The sequence below is a fragment of the Colius striatus genome, chromosome 2 (assembly GCF_028858725.1).
Source record: "Colius striatus isolate bColStr4 chromosome 2, bColStr4.1.hap1, whole genome shotgun sequence".
NCBI classification, from domain to species: domain Eukaryota; kingdom Metazoa; phylum Chordata; class Aves; order Coliiformes; family Coliidae; genus Colius; species Colius striatus.
In genome coordinates this window covers 16,458,072-16,484,112 of record NC_084760.1, presented here as the reverse complement: position 1 = coordinate 16,484,112, position 26,041 = coordinate 16,458,072, and the positions used below count along the sequence as shown (strand labels likewise).

The 26,041-nt window shown below is 45.4% G+C and overlaps 1 protein-coding gene across 3 annotated transcripts in view; it reads left to right on the top strand.

The window, feature by feature from the left end:
• SMAP1 (small ArfGAP 1) overlaps positions 1 to 25,877 on the top strand; it is a 103,432-nt gene extending 77,555 nt beyond the window's left edge. For all 3 annotated transcript variants that reach the window (XM_061990329.1, XM_061990328.1, XM_061990327.1), the window contains 4 exons: positions 10,297 to 10,424; positions 20,746 to 20,914; positions 21,711 to 22,039; positions 24,714 to 25,877. In XM_061990329.1, the coding sequence (XP_061846313.1) occupies positions 10,297 to 10,424; positions 20,746 to 20,914; positions 21,711 to 22,039; positions 24,714 to 24,848 (761 nt within the window). In that variant the 3' untranslated portion in view covers positions 24,849 to 25,877. The remainder of the gene's footprint in view (positions 1 to 10,296; positions 10,425 to 20,745; positions 20,915 to 21,710; positions 22,040 to 24,713) is intronic.
• The last annotated feature ends 164 nt before the right edge of the window (positions 25,878 to 26,041 follow it).

The following is a 26,041-nucleotide window of genomic DNA, read 5'->3' as shown; positions in this document are numbered from 1 at the left end:
CTTGGAATCCACTGAGCTGCAAATGAGATATGTGTTAACGAGAGCAGACCTGCATATTTCATTTGGAGAGTTGTCAGTTAATTAATGCCTGCAGTAGACTACTTCAAGTAGTATTAAAAGAAAGATCCATAGAATAGCCTAGGTTAGAAGGGACCTCGAAAGACCACTTGGCCCGACCTAGGGGAAGAGGAGCCTATATGACATTATCTAACATTCTGTCCCATCACATCTTGAAAATCTCCAATGATGGGGACTCCACCATGACCTGTTGTCACTTGTCTCCTTTGTGTGGCTCCTTGTGAAGAGAGCCTCTGCCCTTTAAGTACTGGCTACCAGGATGAGTTTCCCCCTGAGCTTTCTCTTCTCCAGGGAGATAAACTCCCTTACTGTTTCCTCACGGGGAAGTTGCTCTAGCAGTTTCACCATCTTCATAGCTTCTCTTTGGACCCTCTCCAGTCTGTCAACATCTCTCCTGAATTGTGAGTCCCAGAACTGGGCCCAGATTACAGGTCTGGGATGATGGACACAGCATGGGCTGATCCCTTCTCCATCTGGGCTGGTAGCGCCTCTGCACACGCCACGCAGAATCACCTTTGCTTTTGCTGCTGCAGCAGAGCACCGCTGATTAAAATGTTTGCTATGTCATATCAAACAATATTCAAATGCATATGATTGCATAGCTCCTCCTTCTTACTGAATGGCCACAATTCTCCTGAGTATTTATTCTCTTAGGACCTCATTTTTGCAAATGAAAACCAGCAGCTTTTGCTAGGGCAGATCAGAGTCACTTGTGATAGCAGATTAAGTAATTTTAATGGATCACAATTCGTGTTAGAATAAGTTTGGATTTCCAAACAGTGCAGCTGCTTGCAAAGTGTTTCTTCAGTAAGCTTCAGTGCTAACTTTGGGTATGGAGTTAACCTTGGGGCTATTGGTTTTTTTGTCTCAGTATTTGGGTTTATAATAGTGACCTCAGGTGAACATCCTGAGAGACAGGACTTACCCAGGGAACGCTATACTGGACAAGATAATTTTCCAAACAGAAATTGGGGTGGTTTTTTTTGTTTTCTTTACAAATTGCAAAATTTTCAAGGTAATAATGCCTGTGTATCTGTAAATCTTAAAATAGCAGAAGAGACATAGCATTCTTTGTTACTGTACTACTGTATTGCATCGAAGTGTTTTAAAACATTCGTGTGTGTCCCTTGAGCTCCTCTTCAAGGGGTTACTATTGAGATGCTGTATAGACATTCACTTTTTTACCATTCAGCAACATTCATGGCTTTTGGCTTTTTGATTCAGGGTAGATTTTAGTTTAGTATTTCACACACAAAAAGGTGGAAAATAGGTGTACAAGCTAAATATTGTTACATCCTCCACAAGCAATAATGTTACTGTTATTGCTGTGCAACCTCAAATTCCTTCTTTCTCTTCCCAAACTGTGAGAAATCACAGCCTATTTCTATAGGCTAAATCTTGTCCACACTGAAAGAGTGCCCTACTGAAAAATGTGAGGACCTAAAATTGATGCTAAAATCAATGATATGGGATTTCGTAACATTAATTTTTCATGGGAGAGTTATAGGAAACAATTTTCAGCTTGAAAGTAGCAGTGTGTAAAACAATAGTTCTTCAGCACTTAAATCATTGACAGTGCTGTATTTTCATCTCTCTGGTGTTAACCTTGTGCTCTGTGCTTCTCTTTGGGGTTTTGTTGGACAAAGTAGATGTCTCCACTTACGCCACATTACAGTAAATACAATCTTCTTTCAATGTTGGTAAAAAATAGTATGATAACTCTGTGTGATAGCGAGAATCGTTTCTTGGATTGTTAGGCAAGTTTGGCTCATTATGTTTGTTAAGATATGTCACTTAGAAATTATTTCAGCACACAGGAGAAAAAAAAAAAAGAGAATGGAATCTTTTTAGACTATATTACCTTACAGAATGATCAGGAAGAAGGAAACTGCATTTCACGTATTCTGCATCATTCGCCATGTTTAGATGTGCCCTTCATAAAACAGCCAATTGCACATCCTGGAATAACCATTGTAAGTTACAGTGAATCACCAGAAGAAAAGAAATTGATGGTGTTATTATTACTAACTGAATGTGGGGCATTCATCCAGCGTGACTGGAGGTAAAATATGAGATGTTAAATACTGTGTATCTGCTTGTGGTGGGAAGTACTTTCTGAAGGAATTCTGTGAAGTTTTGGGAGCTGAATCGTGGTATGAAGTGTAGATGAACAGTGCATAGCTAAGAAAGGTACTTTTGTTGGTACTGATTGGTGAGTACCAAAGCAGTGAGATTGGTCCTAAGTTGGAAAGCTGCATTTAAGAAATAATAAAAATAGATGTAGAAATACATGTGTCACATAAGCATATAGAAACCATAGACTCCTTGAATAGTTTGGGTTGGAAGGGACCTTTAAAAGTCATCTAGTCCAACGCCCCTGCAATGAGTAGAGACACCTTCCACTACATCAGATTGCTCACAGCCCCATGCAACCTGGCTTTGAACACTTCCAGGGATGGGACATCCACAGCCTCTCTGTTCCAGTGCCTCACCACACCCATTGTGAAAAATTTCTTCCTTATATCTAGTCTGAATCTACACTCTTTTAGTTTAAAACCATTACCCCTTGTTCTGTCCCTGCATGCCCTACTAAAAACTCTGTCCCTAACTTTGGGTACTGGAAAGCTGCAAGAAGGTCTCCCTGGAGTCCTCTCTTCCCCAGACTGAACAGCCCCAACTCTCTCAGCCTTTCCTCATAGAAGAACCCTCTAGTCACCTTTGTGGCCCTTCTTTGGATCCACTCCAACAGGTCCATGTCTTTCCTGTGCTGAGGACTCCAGAGCTGGACACACCACTGCAGGTGAGATCTCTCCAGAGCAGAGGGGCAGGATCAGCTTCCTTGATGTGCTGACCACGCTGCTTTTGCTGCAGCCCAGGATGCATCCGGCCTTCTGTGCTGTAAGAGCACATTGCCAGCCCACATCCAGCTTCTCATCCACCAGAATCCCCAAGTCCTCCTTGGCAGGGCTGCTCTCAATCCCTCTGTCCCCCACTCTATATTGATACTGAGGATTGCCTCAGCCCAGGTGCAGGACCTTGCACTTGGCCTTGTTGAGCCTCATGAGGTTCCAAATGGACAACTTGTTGAGCTGGTAAATGTTTTAACATTTATAGTATTGCTCCTATGTTAAGATTATGCTTAGGTAAGCATTGCATCTACCCAAAATGAAAACATTTACAACCACTTGAGGCATACAGCATTGTTGTCTTTCTGGCTTTCCATATTTTCTTTTAAGACATATTATATAGAAATGGCCTCCCTATGAATGCTTTTTCACTTTTGCAAAGGTTTGAACAGTAAATAAAATCTCACTAATGCAGTAAATCCACAGGCATTTCAGACAGGTAAACCTCGTTTCTATCTCTGCCCAGATTTTGTTTCAAGTATTGAACACTCTGTTCATGCCTTTCTAGTAAATCAGTGTAGTAAATAATCATATGCATACCCTCCTCCATTGCAAGTCTCGATATGGCTGTCATAACTGATTGTACATACATGGCAGCTTAGTAACAAAGTTCTTTTAAGTTCTTGGCCCCATAGAAAATAAGTTTCAGAAGCATAATGCAAAGTTTAAGAGCAGTTCTTTCTTGCTGTATCCTTTTCTTGCTGTCCCTTTAAAGCTCTTCTGCTGATCATTCTCACTGTTGGTACAGATAAATATACCAAGGATTAATGATGTAAATGAAAGCTTTCATAACAAAAAGAAGCACTGAGTTGGAAATTATTATGTCAGGCATTAAGATTATGTCAGGCATTAATAAAATCTGTGCAGAAAAGCACTATAAAAGTAAACTTCACTGGAACCCAAACCCTTCATGTGCTAAATATACCCTGGTAAATACCTTCGCTTTCTGCTATCAAATTTAACCAAGACTTCTTAATCTGAAATCAGAAGCAGCATCTGCTGTTGCACAATGTGGCAGACAGCAGTCCGATATTACTAGTCATCTTGTTATAAATTGTAAGAAGAGAAGTTTTAGGACCACAGCGAGGAGCAACAGTGAAGAACAAGTCACCTTCTCTGACTGAGCATGGAACACTTCATCTGATTTTTTTACCTGTTCCCTGAAAATTCCTTCTGTCAAATACACCTCACCTCTTCTGTCATGGTTTAGCAAGGAGCAGCTTTTGCTTGGTAACAGGGGGAGCGGGTTGCAGTGAAGACCCGGTAAAGAGTTTGTGGACTCTCCCCTGGCTCCTGGGTTCACACCCATCTCCAGCCCGGCTGGGCCAATCTGGCGCCTCTGCCATCACTATTTAGGGACGGGAATTTGAAGTGCTGGCAGGAGGTGTAAGAGTGATACAAGATGGAGGTGACCACGCAGACCCCACAGTCAGAGAAGGAGGAGCACCAGACCAGAGACCCCTCTGCAAGCCGTGGCGAGAATGCAGCTGTACCCCTGCAAGCTATGGAGATCCATGACAGGACTGAGAGCCACCAGCAGCTCCGTGTGAGCGAGCCCGGACAGGCGAGGGACTGTGTGAGGAGGCGGCCATGGTGCAGGCTGGGCTGGAGCCTGCACGCCGCAGAGCAGCCCCACACGAGAGGCAGAGAGGAGCTGCAGCCTTTGGGATAAGTGCACGTCGGAGCAGCCCGTGCAGGGCTGCCATGCGTGTGAGTTACCCCACGGACTCGCAGGGAGGATGGGTGTGGAGCCCACCTGCCCTGAGGAGAGACAAATGGCAGAAGCCATCAAGAATAGAGTGACTGAAACCCCCACTCCCTGCCCACCTTGGCCGTTCAGGAAGGGAGGAGGTAAAGACACTGGGACCAGGGCTCTGAGCCCAGGAAGAGGGGAGGTGTGGCAAGAAGGTGTTCTTTAAGGGCTGGTTGGACTCTTCATTGTTGTACCACTCTGTGTTGTTTTATTTTGGTTATATTTGGGATTTTAAGGTTATGTTTTAGTTGGTGTTGGATTAAATTATTTTCTGTTTCCTTCCCCAAGCCCAGTGGCCTGGTCTGTTTTGTCCTGGACCTTAAGCAGCAATTAAGCTCTCCCTGCCCTCGAGCAATCCTCAGGTCTTTGGTACTTGAGGCTGATCGAGGTCTTTGTTCCCTGATGGACCTAAACTATGACATCTTCTAATCAGTTTTTCATGGTAGGCAGCACTTGAATTAAAACTAATAGAATAATTTAGAACTCAGAACTCCACTGTAGTATCTTTCCTATAGTACAGAAATATTTTAAAATGAAGAGAGAAAGGAAGTGTTTCCTAATCCATGACTTGTGTTGAAGTTGAGCATATCGAGGTTGTAATCTCTAGGTAGAAAATGTGAACTATTCTGTTGAAATACAAATCTGTGTATGCCGTCACACTTAATGTCTCTCTGAATGAAGGTACTGAGGGTGCTACAAGTTTTTCTATATCCTGAAATTTAATTCTTTATGGAATATTTCAGTATAAAGCAGGAGGGGAATGTTTTTGGAGCTGCTTTTTAAAAGATATCAATATTCCAGCTATTATATTTCTTGAGAGATCAGTAAGACAGATTCATCTGTTAATACTATTCATCCAGGCTTAAAAGCATGTTGTAAACAATAATTCAAAACGTCAGCTTTCTGCACGGATACAGACAGGGAAATATTTATTTTTTGTGTAAAATTCAGTAAGAGATGAAAGGTGTGTGTGTTACCAAATGACACTCTTACAGAAGCAGTCTAGTGAAAACATGGGGTTTATAATATTAGTTTATAAGCAGCATATTAAACACTTTAGAAGTACTGTGTTTTCTCTTGAGTGTTCAATGAAAGTTGTGCTGGGGAAAGTTTAGATTGGATGTTAGGAAGAATGTTTTCACTGAGAGGGTTATTAAGTGTTGGAAGGGGCTGCCCAGGGTGGAGTCACCATCCCTGGAGATATTTAAAAGAGGCATAGCTGAGGTGCTGAGGGATATGGTTTAGTTTAGTGATGGGCCTGGCAGTGTGAGGTTAGGGGTTGGACTTGATGATCTTAAACATCTTTTCCAACTGTAACCATTCTATATACATAAATGATATGATTCTATATACATGAAATGCCTGTTTTAGTAAATCATTACATTTACATTTTCAGTCTTGTATGTTTAAGTTTCTGACATTCAGGGGAATGGAACCACTTTGGAATGTGACAAGAGGTGTTTTTTTAATATATACGCCTCACTGAGAAAATGAGAACATTAAATTATTAATTCCAGACAATCCTTTTGCATGCAAATTATACACAGTTCAAATTATACACAGTTGCTAAATGTATCTGAAACAATGAACCTTTGGGGAGATGTTTTTGGAACTGCCTGTCTACAGAACGACCTCAAAGGAACCTTTTTAGTTAGCTAACTAAAAAGGTTCCTTTGAGGTCGTTCTGTAGACAGGCAGTTAGTTAGTGTTAGTTTAGTTAGCTAACACTATATTTATGTACACACATCTTAAAGCACTGGTGTGATGGAATGGTGGAGCAGGTTACACATGTGGTTGTTTTGCTGTGTGCTGACTTCCATTCATTGGAGCACAATTCAGAGAAGGAGGAGACTAAGATGTTGATAGCTTTGCTGGGATTGTAGATGAGTTTCTTACTGTGCTTTTCAGAATTGTTGTGACAGCAATCATGACATAGGAATAAAATTGACCAAGGTGGCTACTTCAATCTGTAATGTTTGAGCCACTGTGGTAGTTTGAGCCTGGCTGGATGCCAGGTGCCCACCACACCGCTCTATCCCCCACCTCCTCAGCAAGCCAGGGAAGGGGAGAAAATAAGAGTCTCATGTGTTGAGATAAAAGCAGTTTAATAAATAAGCAGCAAAGCCGCGCGGACCGAAAGCAAAGCCAAAGCAGATAAAGCTGTTACTCTCTACTTCCCATCAGCAGCGATGTCCGGCTGCCTCCCGAGAAGCAGGGCTGTGGTACGCATAGCAGCTGCTTTTGGAAGGCCAAAAATTAATCCTTCCCCCCCCTTCCTACTCCTCTCCCCCAGTTTATATGACTGACCTGATGTCACATGATATGGAATATCTCCTTGGTCAGCCTGGGTCAGCTGTTCTGACTGTGGTCCCTCCCAAGATCATGCCCACTCACAGCTATTGGTGAAGGTGGGGGAGGAATGCTGGAGGGACAACCCTGATGCTGTGCGAGTGGTAGTCATAATATTGATATCAACAGTAAGCACAGCACTGCAGGAGCTGCTGTGGAAAATCACTATCATCCCAGACCGACTACAGCCATGCACTGTTAACTCGGCACAGAAGATGTAATATTGCCAAGCCATTCCCATGGCCACTGTGCCTTTGTGGAGTTACTGGGTCTTTCTTGGTTTTTGCAGACAGCACTGTTATTCTCACAAATGCTGCACAAGTTTGGGCAATAAATATACCCTCTGAGATTCGGGTTCTCGTGATTGCCACTCACTTTGTCCTTATATCCTTGCCTTCAAGGTATTTTGGCCCTTGTTATTGAGTCTGTTTGCCCTTGCTAGCATGCACAGTTTGCTCTCAGTTTCCCATTGACACAAAGTGGGTTTGAGAATTACCAAATACTAAGCTAGTAATGTTCATGTTTGATACTAAGTTAGAGTATGAAATAAGTTGTGTATGTGAAGCTGTCACAGATGCAAGGGTATAGCTCCCAAAGATCTGCAAACCTGCTCCCTCCTGCTTGGTTCTTTCCCAATTCCCTGTGTGAAAAAGGTGCAGTAAGTGCTTAAAAATACGTTGGGCATTTGAGATGTAGTGAAGTCAGTTCAGAGTTGTGGTTTCTATAGCAGCTATAGCTGTGCCTCATTGCCTGGACAGGTAGTATCTGTACAGTAAGACTGAGTTCATGGTATGAATGGTAGTAGCTTCTGGTGTATTCCACATTGTCAGGTTTAATATTCATGACTTCTGTGACAAGTTTTCAAATACATGACAGTGCCAGTCTTTATCTTTAAAATAAATACATTTTACTTATGTATTCCTTTACTTTGATGAGAGGCAGCTGAGGGAGGCCACCAGCAGAGGTGGGAGGCAGTTAGAAATGAGAAGGCATCTCTGAGTGGTGATCTTCTGAAGGGACTGTTTCAGAGTGCAGGGCCTTCTTGTGTGGGCTAACAGCCAAATATCTTGTCAGTCTTCTCTGGTAGTTTCCTCAGTCAAGGGAGTTCCAGGCTGGGGAAGTGACTTGGTGCTTCCTACTGTCTCTGCTGTTTTGTTCCAGGCTGCTGGGAAGGGTGTGCATGTGGCAGAACAAAATAAGGAAAACTTGTGATAGTCAACGTGCAGGGAGACAAGTCTTGCTATAGTCTGCCAGTTATTTGGTGTTCTTCAATAAGAAAGTAGAGGAGCATAAAGAGAGACTTTGTTTCTAAGTAGTAACTTACTCTTTTGTTCTGTTACGTCTTTTTTCTTAGAAAAACAAAATACTGATTGTTCTGTGATTATTCTTTAGCAAATGGGAACATTGCAATTACTTGAGGGGTGCCATTGTGGCATTGCATAAGTGTTGGAAGCTTCTTGCGATTAGATTTGGACTAAATGCAGCATCTCAACTGTGCTCTTTATGAATCAGACCACTTCTCTCCACACAATACAGTTCTAGAAACTTAGAAACCGCACATCTACCTTCAGCCTGACATGTTTGTCTGTGGCAGTAAGATGTATACTTCATGCTAACACTGAAATGTTAATGATGATGTTCGAGGGACCAACTTCTGCTCTGGAAATGGACCTTTTCACTCAGGTGGATCACTGTCATGGAAAATAACTTCTTACAGTTCATGAAAAGGAGGAAGTGACTTGTTCTGAAATACATAGCAACTATTTTTTAACATCCTTTTTGATTTTTCAAGTTTAAATGAGGCACTACAGGTTCTGGTGTGTTTAAAATGTGGAATATATTGCTCTATTACTTTGTAAATGTATGTCTGAAATTTCTGGTGCCTGTTATTTGAAGTTACTGTGTGTCATTGTGTGACTTGAAAAAGTAAGAAACAACCCAAATCCTTTAATTAGGCTGCTGAGTAAGTTAAAGTTTGCTTTACAGAAACTTAATCTGAATAATGAGAACAGTAATTACAACACATGCAGCTAGAAGGAAGTTGTTCTTCAAACATACTAAAGCATCAGGCAAAATGGTTTTGTTAGTAGTAGGTTTTTCCAGTGTACTGTACTCTAGTGTAATCTACTGTAATTAGATTACTGACCCTCTGTTTTGTCATGGTGGTGTTTCATTTGGAGAGTTTTGGCTGAGTTCAGCTCACTTGTTCTGCCAGAGAAGGCTGACTTGTGCAGCGTGCATTGGATACTTTGAGACTTAACTTCTCCTGTTGCCTAGGAAAGCTTTCTTAAATTTGCTGTTAACACTATGCAGTCATCACAGTGCTCAGCAGAATCTGGGCTCACCTTTGTATTTATCAAGCTCTGTGTAATGGCAACGCACTTGTGATATGCTTAGGTTTATTAGCCTGTTCTTTCCACTTGCTCTCAGACAGCTTAAAATCTGATAAGAAATAGTTGCTCTACTCATTAAAAACGTGTAGTGATGTTTTTATCCTTACATCTTTTAAAGTATTTCCCTGCAGTTCTCCTGAAAGCATGATTCTTCAGCCCTTTTTTTGTCCTCCATGTATCCACTTTCACCTAGATCTCTAAAGCTATCCGTGTGTAGGAGTGGTTACAAGCACCAAGGCTATAGGAGGTTAACTCTGTGCAGAAAAAGAGCCGTAGGTTCTAAGGAATAATTAGCCCAGAGTGCCTGGCAGGGGTGTTCATGTAGAATAAAGTCAGTGCAAAGTACTTTTGAAAAAAGGAGAAGGATGGACATTTTTCTTAATGCAAGGTTTAATTAAGTACCCTTGAGTAAATTAGCATATCAGCTCAAATGTTATGGATTCTGAAATGCCAGTTTTGATTGAAGAACACAAAGGGGTGTATTCTGTCTGAGTCAGGACCTTCTCAAACACCCCTTTCACTCTCAGGAAAAACGTTGGTATGCTTGAAAAGGATCCTTGAAAAGTGATTGATGTGTGCTGTAAGCTGGCATGGCTGTCCTTAGGGGAGTCTTTTAAATGTTTTGTTTTGGTGGTGGGTCGTTCTCTATTTTTTTTCTGAAGCACAAAGGCCCTACAAAACGGTATCACAGTCTGAAAAGTGGCTCGTCTCAGAAACTGAACACATGCTTGATCGAGGATGGGCAGCTTGGATTATTTTTGTGCTGTTAAAATATTGACAGTTTTCACTTGAAATGTGATTCCCTTGTGTTTTCAAGATGGTCCTCCTGAGGCATCTGTGACAAATGGAGGTCCTGCTGCTGCCACAGCGCTGAACGATGACCTGGACATCTTTGGTCCCATGATCTCTAACCCTTTGCCAGCAGCTGCTGCACCTCCCACTCAGGTAAAACTTGCCAGTGTTGTCTTCCTTTCTGATTCTCCCTGGTTACCGAGCAAAACTGGGTTCTGCCTTACCCTGGCAATGGTCATCATGTTTTCATTTATATTCTTCTGTCGTGTTCTTTTTCTAATAGGTTTTGCTGAATATAGTTTTTACTTTATGTTCTCAGGCTATCAGGCTTGAAGTCATACTCTTTAAGATCTCAGTGCTTTGTGATGCTGATATTTAGGAGCAGTTGCTTCTCTCTTAGAGCTGCTAAAAATCTGGAGTCTCAAGCTTCATACAGGAATGGATATCAGGAAAAATTAATATTGCTACCTGTGCTGACCTGGCTTCTGTCTCATCTTGGAACTTGTATGTCATTCTTTCCTCAAGGAGGGGTAGCATAACCCCTGCACCTGGCCTGCTTCCTCTCTTACAGCCACAATAGCTTGGAAGTGGCCCCACTGCCATGCCCGCTGTAGCTGAGAAAGGCAGCTTTGGGACACAGCAAGAAACTGCTTAAAGCTGCAACTCTCCTTTAAGTAGCTGTCAGCCTCAGAGAAAGGGTTGTTGGTGATGAAGTTGGCTGGTGCAGATCAGAATGCACGTGTGCAGGATTCCTTACCTAGACTGGCTTTTGAGAGGGAGGCTCTGGAGGAGTACTCTGATAACCCCTCCATTGTGAGACCCTTTTAAGGTAATTTAGCAGCTTCTTTTTGCAGAAGGCTTTCTATCTCACTCATATAAACTGGAAAAACACTGTATGTGTTATTGTATTTATGGTATTGAATTTATGGTGTATGGCCTGTGATCTGTACCTGCTTCTCTTTATCCATAATATATAAAATGGAAGGGATGATGATGGAGAGGAATTCTGATTGAACTGACACCTTGTGGTCACCTGAAAGCAAATCCATATTGTTCAGCAGATTTCATTGGAATTTTTAATATTTATCCTTTCCTCTCCCTTCTGCTACTTGTTGCTGAGGGCTGACTTTGTGCAGCATGCTGGGTAGAGTTTTAGAGACTGAAATCACTTCCCTCACCATTTACAAGTGGCTTAAGTGATGGTGGGAAGCTTGCTCTGTCTGTGGTGGTTTAGCCCTGGCTCGGTGCCAGATGCCCACCAGGCTGTTTTGTCACTCTCCCTCCTAAACTGGACAAGGGAGAGCGTAATATTATGAAGTTTATGAGTTAAGAACAGGGAGATTACTCAGCATCATGGGCCAAAGAAACTCAAATTGGGGAGAAAAAGATTTGATTTATTAAATGAACCATCAGAACAGGGAGATGAGAAATAAAACTGAACCTTAAAACACCTCCCCCCACCCCTCCCTCTTCCCAGGACTCTCCTTCCTTCCCCTCCAGCGGTGCAGGGGGATGTGGGTTACAGTCAGTTCATTACAGACGGACTTCGCCGCTGCTTCTTCTCAGGAGGAGGCCTCCTCACACTTCCCACTGCTACACTGTGGGGTCCCTCCCACGGGAGACAGTCCCTCATGAACTTCTCCAACAAGTGAGCTGTGTACATGCATTTAGGTTTGGATGTGTTAGCTAAAATTGCAAAGGAAAGCGTTGCTATAAGTTTTCTTGTCTCTTGTGGAAGTCCCTGTTCAGAGTAACAGAAAGAACAGTAGGTGAGTGCTTGTTGTCTGCTGTTGTACCACCTTATGTCAAGACTGATCTAGATGAAGCTACCTGTAGAGCTTGATATGAAAAGCGATAGCCCGTTTGCAGCCTCACTGAGTTTTTTAGTGTATCCAATTTGGGTAAAGATTGAATAAATTCAACTAAAGAATCTGAAGTTTCCTCTTGGCTCCAGAATAAACAGGCCAGTGGTAGTAACACACGTACTGAGTAGGGCTGAATTCTGGTTTCCCCTGTTTTCTGCCTTTCAGAGGCTGAAAGTGATTTCTTCTGTATGTAGTTTTCGTCTCCTTAGGAGAAAAGAGCAGCCTAAGGAACAAGAGAAAAGCCTTCTCTTGTCTATTCCATCACCAAGTGATGTGTCCTGCTTGCTTAAACGCAGAATTTAGGTGTAGAATACCAGAAATCCAATTGAAAAACCAAGGCAAAGGGATACATCTTGGATGGTGGCAACTGGTGGTGGGTTAAATAATGGAGTGGCTGGTAAAACACCTTGAATTATATGTGTTAGCAATCCACAGGATCACAGAATCTTAAGGGTTGGTTAAAGTGACTGTCTATGATAAAAGCTTGTTTGCTGGACCTTCTGTGAGAGAAACGTTTTGAAACGCCATTTCTTTTATTGTATGGATCAAAAAAGGGTAGGAAGGGAAATATTAGTCTCAGTGTCTGGTAAGTATCACCTTGTTTGTGTTCTGGTAAGCATGAATGTATTTAATTGCTGTTACAAACCAGTCCAGATTTTTAGTGACGTTGCTTTTTCCTGAGGGCTGTTTTCAGGAGCAGCAAACAGTACTTTCCTCAAACATACGGTCCTTGTGGTGTATTGCAGGATTTATTTCTGGGTATCTTACGTTTTTACTTAGTAATCTTGAAGATATAAATACAATCAGATCATTCCTGCAAGGTAAGAGACAGGGATATGTGTAGGTGGCAGAAGACGATTTCTGATGCTGAGGTTTCTGATGCTGATTACAAGGGTTGCTTGGTAAACCAGGGCAAAGGGAACAACCTGTTTTGCTTTAGGATTAACAAGGCCTTGTGTTGGAGGAAGATGATGTCTGGAAGCCTGGGAAGCAATGCTGAGCAGGAGCTGAGTGAAGGTGCCTCTCATTTGGCAGTGATAGGAGCACTTTGTAAGACCTTTTGCCTTGTAATGTGGATAAAAGTTGCACAGAATTCAGAGAAGAATCAGGAGAACACTGGAGACTAGAAAAGCTGCTTGATAATGAGAGGTTGTAAGGGCTCAGTCTGTTTGATTTCTTGAAGTAAAAAAGTGATGTGATTATGTTGTGTGATTATTTTGTGTGGGACTGCAAATTGAAAACTGGGCATAAACTAGAGCTCAGTGCAGCAGCTGAGTGACCCTCACATTCAGTTCCTACGCTTGGAGCATTTGCAGTAAAAATCCACAGTCAATTCTGAAGCTGAGATGAGTAGCACTTGTTGGAATATCTATTGACAGACTGCATTGAAATAAGAGAATGAAGCAGAAGAAGGGGTTGAATGTGGCCTGACCTGGCTTGCTTTCCTACTCAGCAATAGTTCCCGTGCTGTTCTGTGCAATGGATGCTTCTGAGGCACCACAGAACTTGTGAGCATCCAGAGAGAGGGGAATTTAATGGTGCTCTTCACACTGATTTGTAGGAACAATCTATGACTGTTGATTCCTTACAGGATTGCTTTTCTTTTCCAACTTAACCCGAAAGGCAGCATTGAGTGCTGAATGCACATGTTTTTATGGCACCATGGAGCGCAGAAATGTCTGCTTGAATGTTTTCTTATGGGAACGAAACAACATGATGTCTGCAAACCGTGGGATTTATGACCATTGACATAGCCAAGACATGGTTTCCAAACGAAAACAAAAGCGTTTGTTTGGCCTTTTTTAGATGCAACTTGAGCATTCAGGATCAGAGGCACTTGCACTCTGCTTTTGGATACGTGTCTTTATTACAGTTTTCATTAGAATATGTCTCCCTACTGTTCTGTATAGCTGGGTGCTCAGGAGAACTGTTGAATTTGTGATGGGCAGGTAAAGAGCAGTGTCTGAACGAGTAACTTTGTCTGGAATTTTGCCTATCAGCAAACTTAAGGAGTTTTCAGAAGAGCTGACTTAAACAGTTTCTACTGTAAAGCTGGACAAAAGCCACATGCTATGAATTTTCTCATTATGCAGTATTCATGGACAGAAAAAAAAAGGACAAAAAAGGCATTTTGTATGTTTAGTGATGCTTTTTTGTGTGAAATGAGCCCAGCTAAATTATAGCTATTAGAAGGGGGCTTTTGTTGTCAAACATTGTGCAGGAACTGAGCAAAGGTCTGTCATTCTTAGCTATACTTAAAACAGTATCTTGAATTGTTTTAGCCAGATCTTAATTTCAGACCTGGAGCATGTCCTCTCAGCAAAAGTGTGGTCTTCATTCTTCACTGAAACCTGTAGGGAGGGGAGAGAAGAACTGCGACATATTCAGTCTGAAAGAATGCATCCACAGAAACACAGAATCACAGAATGGTAGGGGTTGGAAGGGACCTTTGGAGATCATCTAGTCCAACCCTCCTGCCAAAGCATGTCCACCTAGATCAGGTCACACAGGAACATGTCCTGATGGGTTTGGAAAACCTCCAGAGAAGGAGCCTCCACACCCTCCCTGGGCAGCCTGTGCCAGGGCTTCCTCAGCTCAACAGGAAAGAAGTTTCTCCGTATGTTGAAGTGGAATTTTTCTCCTCCAGCTTCTTTCCTTTAACCCTTGTCCTGTCACTGGATACAATAGAAAAAAGTGTTGCCCCATCCCCTTGACATACTTTAAAAAACTTGTAAGTATTAATAAGATCCCCTCAGTCTCCTCCAGACTAAACAGCCCCAGTTCCCACAGCCTTTCCTCATAAGGAAGCTGTTCCAGTCCCCTGATCATCTTAGTGGCCTTGTACTGGAATCTCTCCAGAAGTTTCCTGTCTCTCTTGAGCTGGGGAGCCCAGAACTGGACACAGGACTCCAAATGAGGCCTCACCAGGGCAGAGCAGAGGGGGAGCAGAACCTCCCTCAACCTGCTGGCCACACTCTTCTTGATGCATCCCACATCTTGATGCCATCCACATTGCTGGCTCATGTTCAGTTTACTGTCAACCAGGACTCCCAGATCTCTCTCTGCAGAGCTGCTCTCTAGGAAGTCACCCCCAGCCTGTACTGGTGCTTGGGGTTGTTCCTCCCCAGGTACAGGGCTCAGAAACATTTAATGTAAATCTTTCTCCAAACAAGATACTAAAAAATCCAGTTAACTTAAAACTTGTTTGTTTGTGTGTGCCTGATATGAATTTTATTGAATTGGTGCTCCACCTGCAGCACTGCATCCAGCCTTAGAGCCTCAAGAGAAGAAGGACATGGACCTGTCGTAGTTAGTCCAGAGGAGAGACAGTAGAGATGATCAGAAGAGCACCTCTCCTGCAAAGACAAGCTGAGAGAGCTGGGGCTGTTCAGCCTGGGGAAGGGAAGGCTCCGGAGAGACCTCAAAGCAGCCTTCTAGTACCTAAAGGGGGCCACAAGAAAGAATGAGAGGGACTTTACAAGGGCTTGTAGAGATAGGAGAAGGGTCAGTGGCTTTAAACTGAAAGAGGGAAGATTTAGATTAAATATTAAAAAGTTCTTTACTGTGAGAGTGATGAGGCACTGGAACAGGTTGCCCAGAGAGCCTGTGGATGTCCCATCCCCGGAAGCACTGAAGGCCAAGTTGGATGGGGCTTTGAGCAACCTGGTCTGATGGAAGGTGTCCCTCTCTGCCCATGGCAGGGGAGTTGGAACTGGATGATCTGTAAGGTCCCTTCCAATCCAAACCAGTCTATGATTATCCTCTCTTTTGATGCTGGAAATGCCTTAGGTGGAGCACAGTGGAAGAGCTGGCATCGTACCTCAGAACTAGAAGGGATCAACTGGGCAACGTCTAGAGGCACAGGACAATATTTAGATTTCTAGAGAAATCTGACAAAGGAGTTAGAAATTAAACTGTGGGAGAGAGAAACATCTTCAAGCCTAGAGAAAGTTGATTGCAGAGAAAAGGCCACGTTGTTTGCTGTGAGCATTGAAGGAAGTTTTAATTTTCAGTCTTACTGTAAGGATAATTATGTTCTTGTGTGTCCCACGAGACAGCAATAGAAATCCTCATCTGACTTTTCCAGGTATTGCTGATAATTCCTTAAAGCAAGAGGACACTTGAGCTTCCTCAGTGTTTTTCTTTGGTTCTGTGAAGTGAATTTAGGTGAGCACTTGTTTCCTCATCAGTTATTACCAGGAAATAATAGTTGATGTTTTTTAGTGGAACTGTCTAGATGCCTAAAAACAAAATGTGCAAAATCAAACCCAGAAGAGTTGCAATAACCGGCAAATGCATTGACAGTGCAAAGATAAAAAGGATAAGAACTGTACACATCATTTAAGAACTTAATAGCATCCTGCCTCACTTGCTTACATAAGAGTAATGATGTGCCAGGCTGTATTTTTCTGTTTCCCTGGAATGCAGGTGGCATTTTCCAGTCAGCAGGGAGAAAGTGAAAACATTAGTGGAGCCATTGCTTATCAGCATATAAATGAGAAATAGCCTGGCTTTTCTACAGCCTGTCCCTGCCTACCTGCAGGATTCCAGCCAGTGCCAGAGATCTGCAGGTAGCAGGGAAATGCACATGGACTGTTTTCTCCTCTGCAGCCCCTCTTTCAACTTCTCCACCATCCACTTCCCTCTGATTCCTGCTGCTGCCACTCCTCTTTGATTTGCAGGTGTTGGCAGCTGCCCTTGCCCAGGTAGAGGTGGGAGGATGGACACAGCCCTGTGGGTCAGGGCGCAGGCTGCAGGGAAGGCCTGGAGCCCCTCTGTCCCTCAGCGAGGTGGCAGATGGTGTGTGCTGCAGGAGGGCTGCTGCTCTGCCCAGCTGGGGCCAGGCAGCACACAGGCTCTGCAGCCTCAGGGGACACAGCCAGGAGCTGCTCAGATGTGGCAGCTGCAGGAGCCCAGCAGACAAGGGCTGAGTCTGCTCCTGGCACAGTGGTAAGTGGAAGCTCTGGGGAGGGCAGAGAAGGAAGCTGGGGACTTCTGGCACTTGAGAAAGTGGCTCCAGCTCTCCCTGAAGACGTGCAGCTATGGAACTGGTTCAGGGCCCACAAAGCTGAAAAGGTGCTTTCAGGTGAAGCTCCTGAGGCAACTGGTGCTGAGCCATGCGAGGCCACCAGTGAAGCTGCGAGGGAGAGGAGCGAGCAGCTCCCAGCAGCAGAGGCACTGGCACTGCTGACCCATCTGCTGGCCTGGCCTGGTGGCCTCACGATTTGGCTGCCTGGCAGGGGCTGGGAACTGGGGTGTTGTGAAAGGAGAAATTTATCTCCAGCTCTCTATTCCCCCTCGCTCTTCTTCCATGTGGGCACTGCCAGGGATATCAGGAGGGCAGAGCTGACCTCAGAGCTCTGGGGATGGTTTGCACAGGAGTGAGGTGCTGTGCTCCTCAGTCTGCTGATGAAGGAATAGAGTGTAAGGAGGAGGGTGCTGATGCTGTGTGACAACAATGGGTTGCAGAGCTGGTGATGACAAGAGGGTTTTAGTTTCTGTGACTGTGGGTCCCTGTTTGAGGATTAGATCTGCTTGGGAGAAAGGGGATCCACCTCACCAAGTAGGATGAAACTATCTGTGCCAGCAAGAAGGCTGGGCTGGTAAGGAGGGAGTTAAACTAGGGACGCTGGGGAGTTTACCAGCAGCCCTTGGGAGGACGTGATGGACAGGGTCGACAAGCAAAGGGCCTTCACTGATGTGAACAAAAAGGAATGCAAAATCAACAAAATAGGATTTCAGTCGTGTCACCTCAGGTCTTTATTCAGAGCAAGGAAATGCCAGCAAGGCAGCAGCATGGAAAAAGGCAGCAGAGCCCTTAGGGGAATTGGCATGGTGGGACATCTTTACAGGCACACTGCACACAGCATGGGGAATCCAGGTGGGAAACTGGGGGCTGTGCACTGTTGCAGGGCAAGAGATGTGGTGATCTGGCTGCCATGACTGGGGTCCCGCAAGGGAGGGACACAGGCTCTTGAGGAAGGACAGGCTGGGAAGATAAGCTGGTGGAGTTGTCCTTGATGTGAGAGAACAGCGTGGAGCTCTGGCTGGGAATGGCTGACGAGCCAGCTGAGAGCTTGTGGGGAAGAGCAGACAGGTGTGGGTACCATTGCACTGGGTGTCTGCTATGGGCTGCCTGAGTGGGAGGAGCAAGCAGTGAGGCTTCCTGCAGACAGCTGGGAGCAGCCTCACGCTCACAGGCCCTGGTCCTCTGGGGGCATTCAGCCATCCCAGTTTCTGTTGAAGAGACAACACAAGAGGACTGAAGCAGTCTAGGAAGTTCCCGGAGAGCATCAGTGGCAACTTCCTGACCCAAGTGATAGAGGAAACAATGAAGAGAGGTGCTCTGCTCAACCTCGTACTCACAAAAGAGCTTGTTTGGGATGTGAAGGTCAAAAGCAACCTATGCTGCGGTGACCATGAGATGGTAGAGTTGAGGATCCCAAGAGAAGGGAGCAGGGCAGAAAGCAAGGCCACAACGCTGGACTCCAGGAGAACAGACTTTGGCCTCTTCAGGGTCTTGCCTGAAAGAGTCTAATGGGATAAGGCCTTGGAAGAAAGAGGTACCCAAGAAAACTGATTGATATTCAAGGATCACCTCCTCCCAGCTCAGGAGCGACGCATCCCAGTGAGCCAAGATGTCCAGTAAAAGTTGCCAGGAGGCCTGCGTGGATGAACAAGGAGCCTCTGCCAAACTCAGCCACAAAAAGGTCCCTTACATTACAAAAGGTGGAAGCAGGGGAAGGTAACCTGGGAGGAATGCTGAGACACTGTCCCCAGCACACAGGGAAAGCCCAACTGGGGTGGAGCCTGGCCAGGGGTGTCAAAGGCAAACAGAAGAACTTGTGAGGACACAGGTAACAAAAGGAAGAGTTGGGAAAAGGTGGGCCCATTGCTGAAAGGGGCTGTTGTCCTGGTGACACAGGACATGTAAAAGCTGAGGTACTGAATGCCACCTGGTCTCAGTCTTTGCCAGCCAGGCCAGCACTCAGGCACCCCAGGGAGCAGGGGAAGGCTGGAGCAAGGAAGGTGTTACCTTTGGTGGAGGAGGATTAGGTCAGGGAATACTTCAAGAAACTGGACATGGAATGATTCCTGCATGGGAATTTCTGGGTGTGTGCACAGTAGAACAGAAGCTGCTCCTTAGGGTGGGCTTTGACCTGCAAGTTATGAAATCCAGCTCTGGTGTTTTCAAAGACTGATTATCATAGAATCACAGAATGGTAGGGGTTGGAAGGGACCTTTAGAGATCATCTAGTCCAACCTCCCTGCAGAAGCAGGCCCACCTGCCACGCTGACAAAGAGTTGTTCCAAATGGAGAGAGCTTCCTACCACCCAGTCAAACACCTGGATTTTGCTTTGCAATTGGATATTCTTGTCAGGAATAAGCAAGAGGCAGCAGTGTTTCTAACATGTACATGAGGTTGTTAAGCACTGGACCAGGCTGCCCAGGGAGGTGGGGGAGTCACCATCCCTGGAGGTGTTGAAAGCACATGCAGATGAGGTGCTGAAGGACATGGTTCTGTGGTGGCCATGGCAGTGTGAGGCTAGTGGTTGGACTCGATGGTCTTGAAGGGCTTTTCCAACACAAATGGTTCTGTAGCACAAGGAGGATTTTCCATCAGTGTAAGGAAGAGCTGCAGCTGGCCTGCAGAGTGGGGTTGGGCACGTGTATGCTGAGCAGTTGGGGATGATCTAGCTGGACTAAAGGCCATAATTTAGGTATGCATTGCATTGCAGTCCCAGCTCTCTTTTCATACAGATACAGCTGCTTTGCATTACAAGTTCCTTCTGGTAACAGGACCAGTTGTGCATTTTAAGAAATACAGCAAGTCCGCAGTGTGTGCTGTATGACCTGAGCAGGGCTGGTGACCTGAGCAGGGCCCCCGTGGAGCCCTCTGTGGGCAGCAACATAACAGCACTGAAGGCACTGGGAGACCATTTGTTCACAAAATGCTTGGTGCAAGAGCAGTAAAGTGCATAAAGCCTGCCTGTATTTCAGCTTGTCAGTCATGAACTACCGTAAGATTCAGATAATGATGCTTCCCCAATAAATGAAATGTGCTTAAAGAACTCCCAAGCCAATTATAAACAATATATTTTGGAAACATTACTTTAAGTAGATCAACTGAAATTTTACTTCTGCCTTTTCTCCAAAAGCACTGTTCACCTCAGTTGTACATCCCAAAGCACTTAATCTTTTGTTTTAGCTCTCCTCTCTCCTGCCTTACGAGAGGATTAATGAGATGTGAATTGTAATCTCCTTATTGATTTCCTAATTATTTCTCATAATCTAACTAGAGCTCATGATTTATGCTTCTCACCAATGAACAACGTAGGAGCAACGGGAATGAATAACCTGTGTGTAATCTGTGTGTGCCTGCCCTGGAGCCAGCTGGGGGTTTAGCTTTGTGTGTCTTGTAACCTCTGTCCGCTTTTCTTTCCGCGCCGCGTGTACTGCTCTCACGCCACCTCCTATGAAATCCCCATTTACTTAATTTCTGTGCATGAACTGGGTTTGATTTGGTTCAGGAGTGAGGACACGAAGAGGTAACGTGCAGCCTTTTGCCAGTTCCACTCAGCACTCTGTCTTGGCCTTTGCTTCCCAGAGCGCTTCCACCAAACCAGCAGCTGCCGCCTTGTCTGCAGCACCCGGGGACCTCGATCTGTTCACCGAGCAAACAACAAAATCTGAAGAGTCGGCAAAGAAACAACTCTCCAAAGACTCCATCTTATCCCTGTACGGCACAGGAACCATGCAGCAGCAGAATGCTCCGGGTAAATAAATGTGGAGAGGTTCCTATGCTGCCCTCTTTTAAGCTTTCCCTAGAACAGTTGCCTCCTGCAAGCGTAAAGCTGAGGTGGGCTGCCCTGCTACCTACATGCAAATGAAGGGGGTTATTTTCACCATTGATAGAAATGAGAAAGTCCCTGGAGTACAGAAGCTAAAGAAACAACCAGCATGGGACTTAATTTATTTACAGCTGTTCGCATGGTCAAGTGTACAGGGGACTGAAAGACTTGTGACTGCAGCTGGTGCCGTGTCCTGCGGGGCGCGAGGCTCCGCTGTGCAGGCAGCGGGCAGCCCGCAAACAATGGCCTCCCAGCAGCCAGGGGAAGGGGCTGGGGTGGTCAGGTAACCTCAGCTGCTGGGGCCTTTTCCTTCAAGAGTAGTTTCTGATTTCTACCAGAAACAAGTGGACAGCACTCCTGTACAACTGGACAATGTTACCCTGTAAAGTATCTAGCAACAGGACAAGGGGTGCTGCAACACAAAAAGTTCCATTTAAACATAAGAAAAAACTATTTCACTGTTGAGGTGAGGGAGCCCTGGCACAGGCTGCCCAGAGGGGTCGTGGAGGCTCCTTCCTTGGAGGTCAAGCCCCACCTGGACATGTTCCTGTGTGACCTGATCTAGATGAACCTGCTTCTGCAGGGGGGTTGGACTAGATGATCTCTACAGGTCCCTTCCAACCCTACCATTCTATGATTCTAAAGTGATTTTGTTGCACTTGTAGGGGTGGGGGAGAAAATGACAGTGGCTCTTTCTGAACCCTTCCTTTCTCTGGCACAGGTATGTTCATGGGGTCGTCTTCTATGCCATTTACCACACAGCCATCGACTCATTTCCAAGGCTTTCCGGCCATGGGAGTTCCTGTGCCTGCAGCAACTGGGATGATGGGAAGCATGATGGGACAGTCGGTGCCAGTCATGGGACAGAGCACAGGCGTGATGGTGGGAATGGGAATGCCCAATGGATTTACTGGCACTACACAAACTGGTGTGATGGGACTTCCTCAAAATGTCGTTGGACCTCAAGCTGGAATGGTGGGACAGATGGTGACGCCACAGAATAAGTACGGATTGCAACAAAACCAACAAGCTCAATGGAACCTCTCTCAGGTAAGGCTCATTGTTCCCAGGCCAGGGTGCTTTAGGAAGGGTGCTGCTCCTCAGACACAACACATGTGGCTGTGGGAGGAATGTCACAGTGACAGGCTGCTGGGCTGGGAACTGCTCAGAAGCACACAGGAAAACATCCATGAATCATTCCATTAAAGATAACATGTAGAAAGATCACCCAGTCCAACCCCCTGCCAGAGCAGGACCACCTAGAGTAGGTCACACAGGAACTCATCCAGGTGGGTTTTGAATGTCCCAGAGATGGAATCTCCACAACCCATCTGGGCAGCCTGTGCCAGTGCTCCCTCACCCTCACAGTGAAGAAATTCTTCCTTGTATTTCTTTGGAACCTCTTATGTTCCAGCTTGTACCTGTTGCCCCTTGTCCTATCATTGAACATCATTGAGAAGAGCCTGGCTCCATCCTCCTGACACCCACCCTTTACATACTTATAAACATTAATGAGGTCACCCCTCAGTCTCCTCCAAGCTAAAGAGCCCCAGCTCCCTCAGCCTTTCCTCATAAGGGATATGCTCCACTCTTTTAATCATCTTTGTGGCCCTGCACTGAACTCTCTCCAGCAGCTCCCTGTCCTTGAACTGAGGGGCCCAGAACTGGACACACCGTTCCAGATGTAGTCTCTGACAAAGTAGACCAAACTCAGTTCTCTGCTCCTGGAGCTGCTCTCATCCTGGCATCTGACCTCGCCAGGTAAAAGCTGCCTCAGTATAGTTACAAACTACTACTGTGTAAAGACAACCATGTCACTAACAGCAGAATTCAGATACTTGAGGGTAGCCATTAACAATGAACACTTTCATATACAGCCTGTGGGATAAATGTCAGTGGCACGTGCAGTGCTTTGTCCCGAGCGTTCTCCTGTAGGCAGTTTGCTTGGGCCACTCTGTTCTCTGCAGCATTCTCGTGCTGTTCTTTTAAATTTCTTGAACGTGTTTAGAAGGTTCTGAAAAAGTGTGAGTTACACTTAGTGATGTCTTGATACAGTGTCCATGAAACAGCTTGAAATTGGGTAGTTGAGAGCTTGAGAGGGTGGACAGAACCTAGATGCTTCCCTCGCAGTTCACTGTGGATGATAGCAACTGGTTTCTTCATGCTATTGTTTGACTTACAAGAACACTGGAACAATTCTGTGCTGCTTCCTCTAGTAATTCAGGCAGCAAACCTCTGCAACTTACTTAGGTTTATGTTCATTTTTACTGTTCTGCTCACTCCTGTGAGGTGAACATTCCTGCAGGTAAGTGGCATTTCTTACACAGAGAAACCAGCCCGTTTGAAATACAGGCAGTCATTCTGCTTTGAAAGGAATTTGTAAAAGGTGAGAATTTCAAACCATCAAACCAAAAAAATGGTGGATTTACCACTAGCTGCCTTTTTCTGGGTCTCTCACTATATAAAAGACCTGTATCAGCTTTGAAGTCCTGCTTCTTATCACGTACATATGAAGCTGTGGCTGCTGCTGTGTCACTGCGGGTCCTGTGTGCCCCTGCGCTGCCCCCATGGCTGCAGGGGCTCTGCCCAGCTCTGGGGCTACTGCTCACCAGCCCTGCTCCAGGTGCCATCACCATGAAGCGTACCATGAAGTGAAGCATTGCCATGAGCAACTGTTTTAAAGTGTCAGTGACAGGCTGGTTTTGGAGATAGCAAAAGTACGCAGGGCTGAGTTTTACCCAGAGGTGTTAGTTTGCAATTTAGGCCATGGAGTTTTCACCAGCCAGCGCCTGAGTTTCAGTTGTCAGGCCAGTGGTGTTCACCTATCCCTACTTTCATCAGCTCCCAGAGTTTTTACCTAATGCTGCCTGTAACTTGAATCTAATGTTGCTTCTCCAACACTCCCATTCACCAGCCCTGATCACCGCTTGCCCCAGGGGCTCTTTGGCTGTCAGGCTCCCAGGGAGGGGGATCTTTGTCTATACAACTGGGGTTTTGGCTTGTCAATAAGCATCCATTGTTCAGAAAGCACAGCAGAGTAACCTGAAGAACAGGCCCTTACAGTGAGCACTGAAAATGCCAGATATTGTTTGTAAAGAGCAGAAATATTTGTGTACTGGCCCAGAAGTGAACATGCTGAATTTTGGACTTCCCCCCACCTTTGAACTAGCTATTGTCTTCAGTTTCATGAGAACTATCGCACTCCTTTTTAAGAAGTTCTGGTATTTAGAGTAGACTCTTTAGCAAGAAGAGTTAGATTTAGATAAACCTCTAGTTCATGGATCCTTCTCAGTCTCTGTTGATTGCCACCTAAAGAGGACGATCGCTCTAAAAACTTGCTTGTCCAAGATTTTGAGGCCTCCCAAGAAACACTGCTGGAACAAAAAAGTCTGGAGTTGCAAACGTAGACAAGGCTGTATTTTTGCCTTGGTGTTCCTGTGCTGCAGTTGCCAGATTTGTTGCTTGGCTTTGAAAGCCTGAAGGTGAGGCATTGTCACACGCTCTGCACGTTCCCTGGAGGGGCATTCAGGCAGGCTCACTGCGTGCAGCCGCTGCCACGGCCACGCAGCTGAGGGGGTTCAGCGGGGCCGCAGCAGCTCCTGTCGCCGAAAACAGTTGGGTGGTGTTTTCATTTCATGAGGAGCGCTAATGGCAGGGGGAGGTGCCGTAGGGGGCTGCCTCTGGGAGGTGCTAACGGGGCCGGCGCGCGTGTTGTGCTCCGCAGATGAACCAGCAGCTGGCGGGGATGGCGCTGGGCGGCCCCGGCGGCGCGGGGGGCTTCGGCCAGGCCCCCGGCACGGCAGCGGGATGGGCCGGCAGCTCCTCGGGCCAGACGCTCAGCACGCAACTCTGGAAGTGAGAGCCGCGGTAGGAGCCTCGCCCAGAACAGCCACCTCGACATTCCTCCTCCAGACGCCTTTCCTTTCGCTGTCCCTTCCATGTACATACTCTTTTCTTTTCCCCCAGCTGTTCCAATCCCAGGTATAACCGACTGACCGTGTTGTGGTCTGTATTGATTTCAATTTGATGTAGTGAAAAGCAGATCAAGGATTGCGTTGCCACGCCACTGGCAGCGTTACACAATGCATATGATTTCCTAGACCATATATTTAAGAAGCTGCTTAACCACACACTGATTATTTTTCTCTCCCCGTCAAAATCCCAGGCCCGCCGTTCGCATATAAGGGATGTAGCTATCATGTTAGTAATATCCGAAAGTATCGACCCCAACCTCCCCCACCCCGGCCCCAAATTACCCAGTGATCCTGTAGAAGGTACTGTATGAACAAATGTTTAATCATATATAAATAGAATGTAAATGTATCACTGAGCAATGTTTTCTAGTGTATCAAACAAACTCGGTTTCATCATACATTTCACTGTGACGTTACTATGGTGTGCATAACAGGGAATGTGCTTATTGAAAGAAAGATAAACCTGGATGTTGCTGTAACTCTACAAATGGAGAGTTTATTGTTTTTAAAAAGGAGGGTTTGATGCGTGTGGGTTCCTGGGAGGAAGCCCCCAGGGCTGGGGCGGGCACACAGCGTCAGCGGAGGGGCTCGGCGCGGGCAGACGGACGGCTCCTCGCAGAGAGATCCAGGTTTATGACAGTGATCGTGTTTACATTTTATGGTGCCTCATAATGATAAAATGTTATTTCCCTATATTAAAAAGATGAATCCATAAATGATTGTGAGTTTTTATTCCCTTGTATGACTGACTTGACTGCCACTTCTTCGAGAAGTCTACGTTTAGTGACGGAAAACGTGTTCCCTTTGGAGGATCCATCGATGCAAATGTTTAGGTCATCAGTTTGTGAGTTAAAATGGGTTTGTAATTACACCATTAAGCTGGATAAATACCAAAAGTATGTACATAAAGAATGATTCTCAAAATACTCCATTGCAGCCGTGTTTCTCTTTGCTTCTTTTTACTATGTTGAAACAGCCTTAAAACAAAGGTAAGTGTCAGTCGACGGAGAGCTCGGGAACGCATGCAGACAAGTTAGAACAAAGCACACCCACTTGCTTGGCACGGGAGCGATTTGGA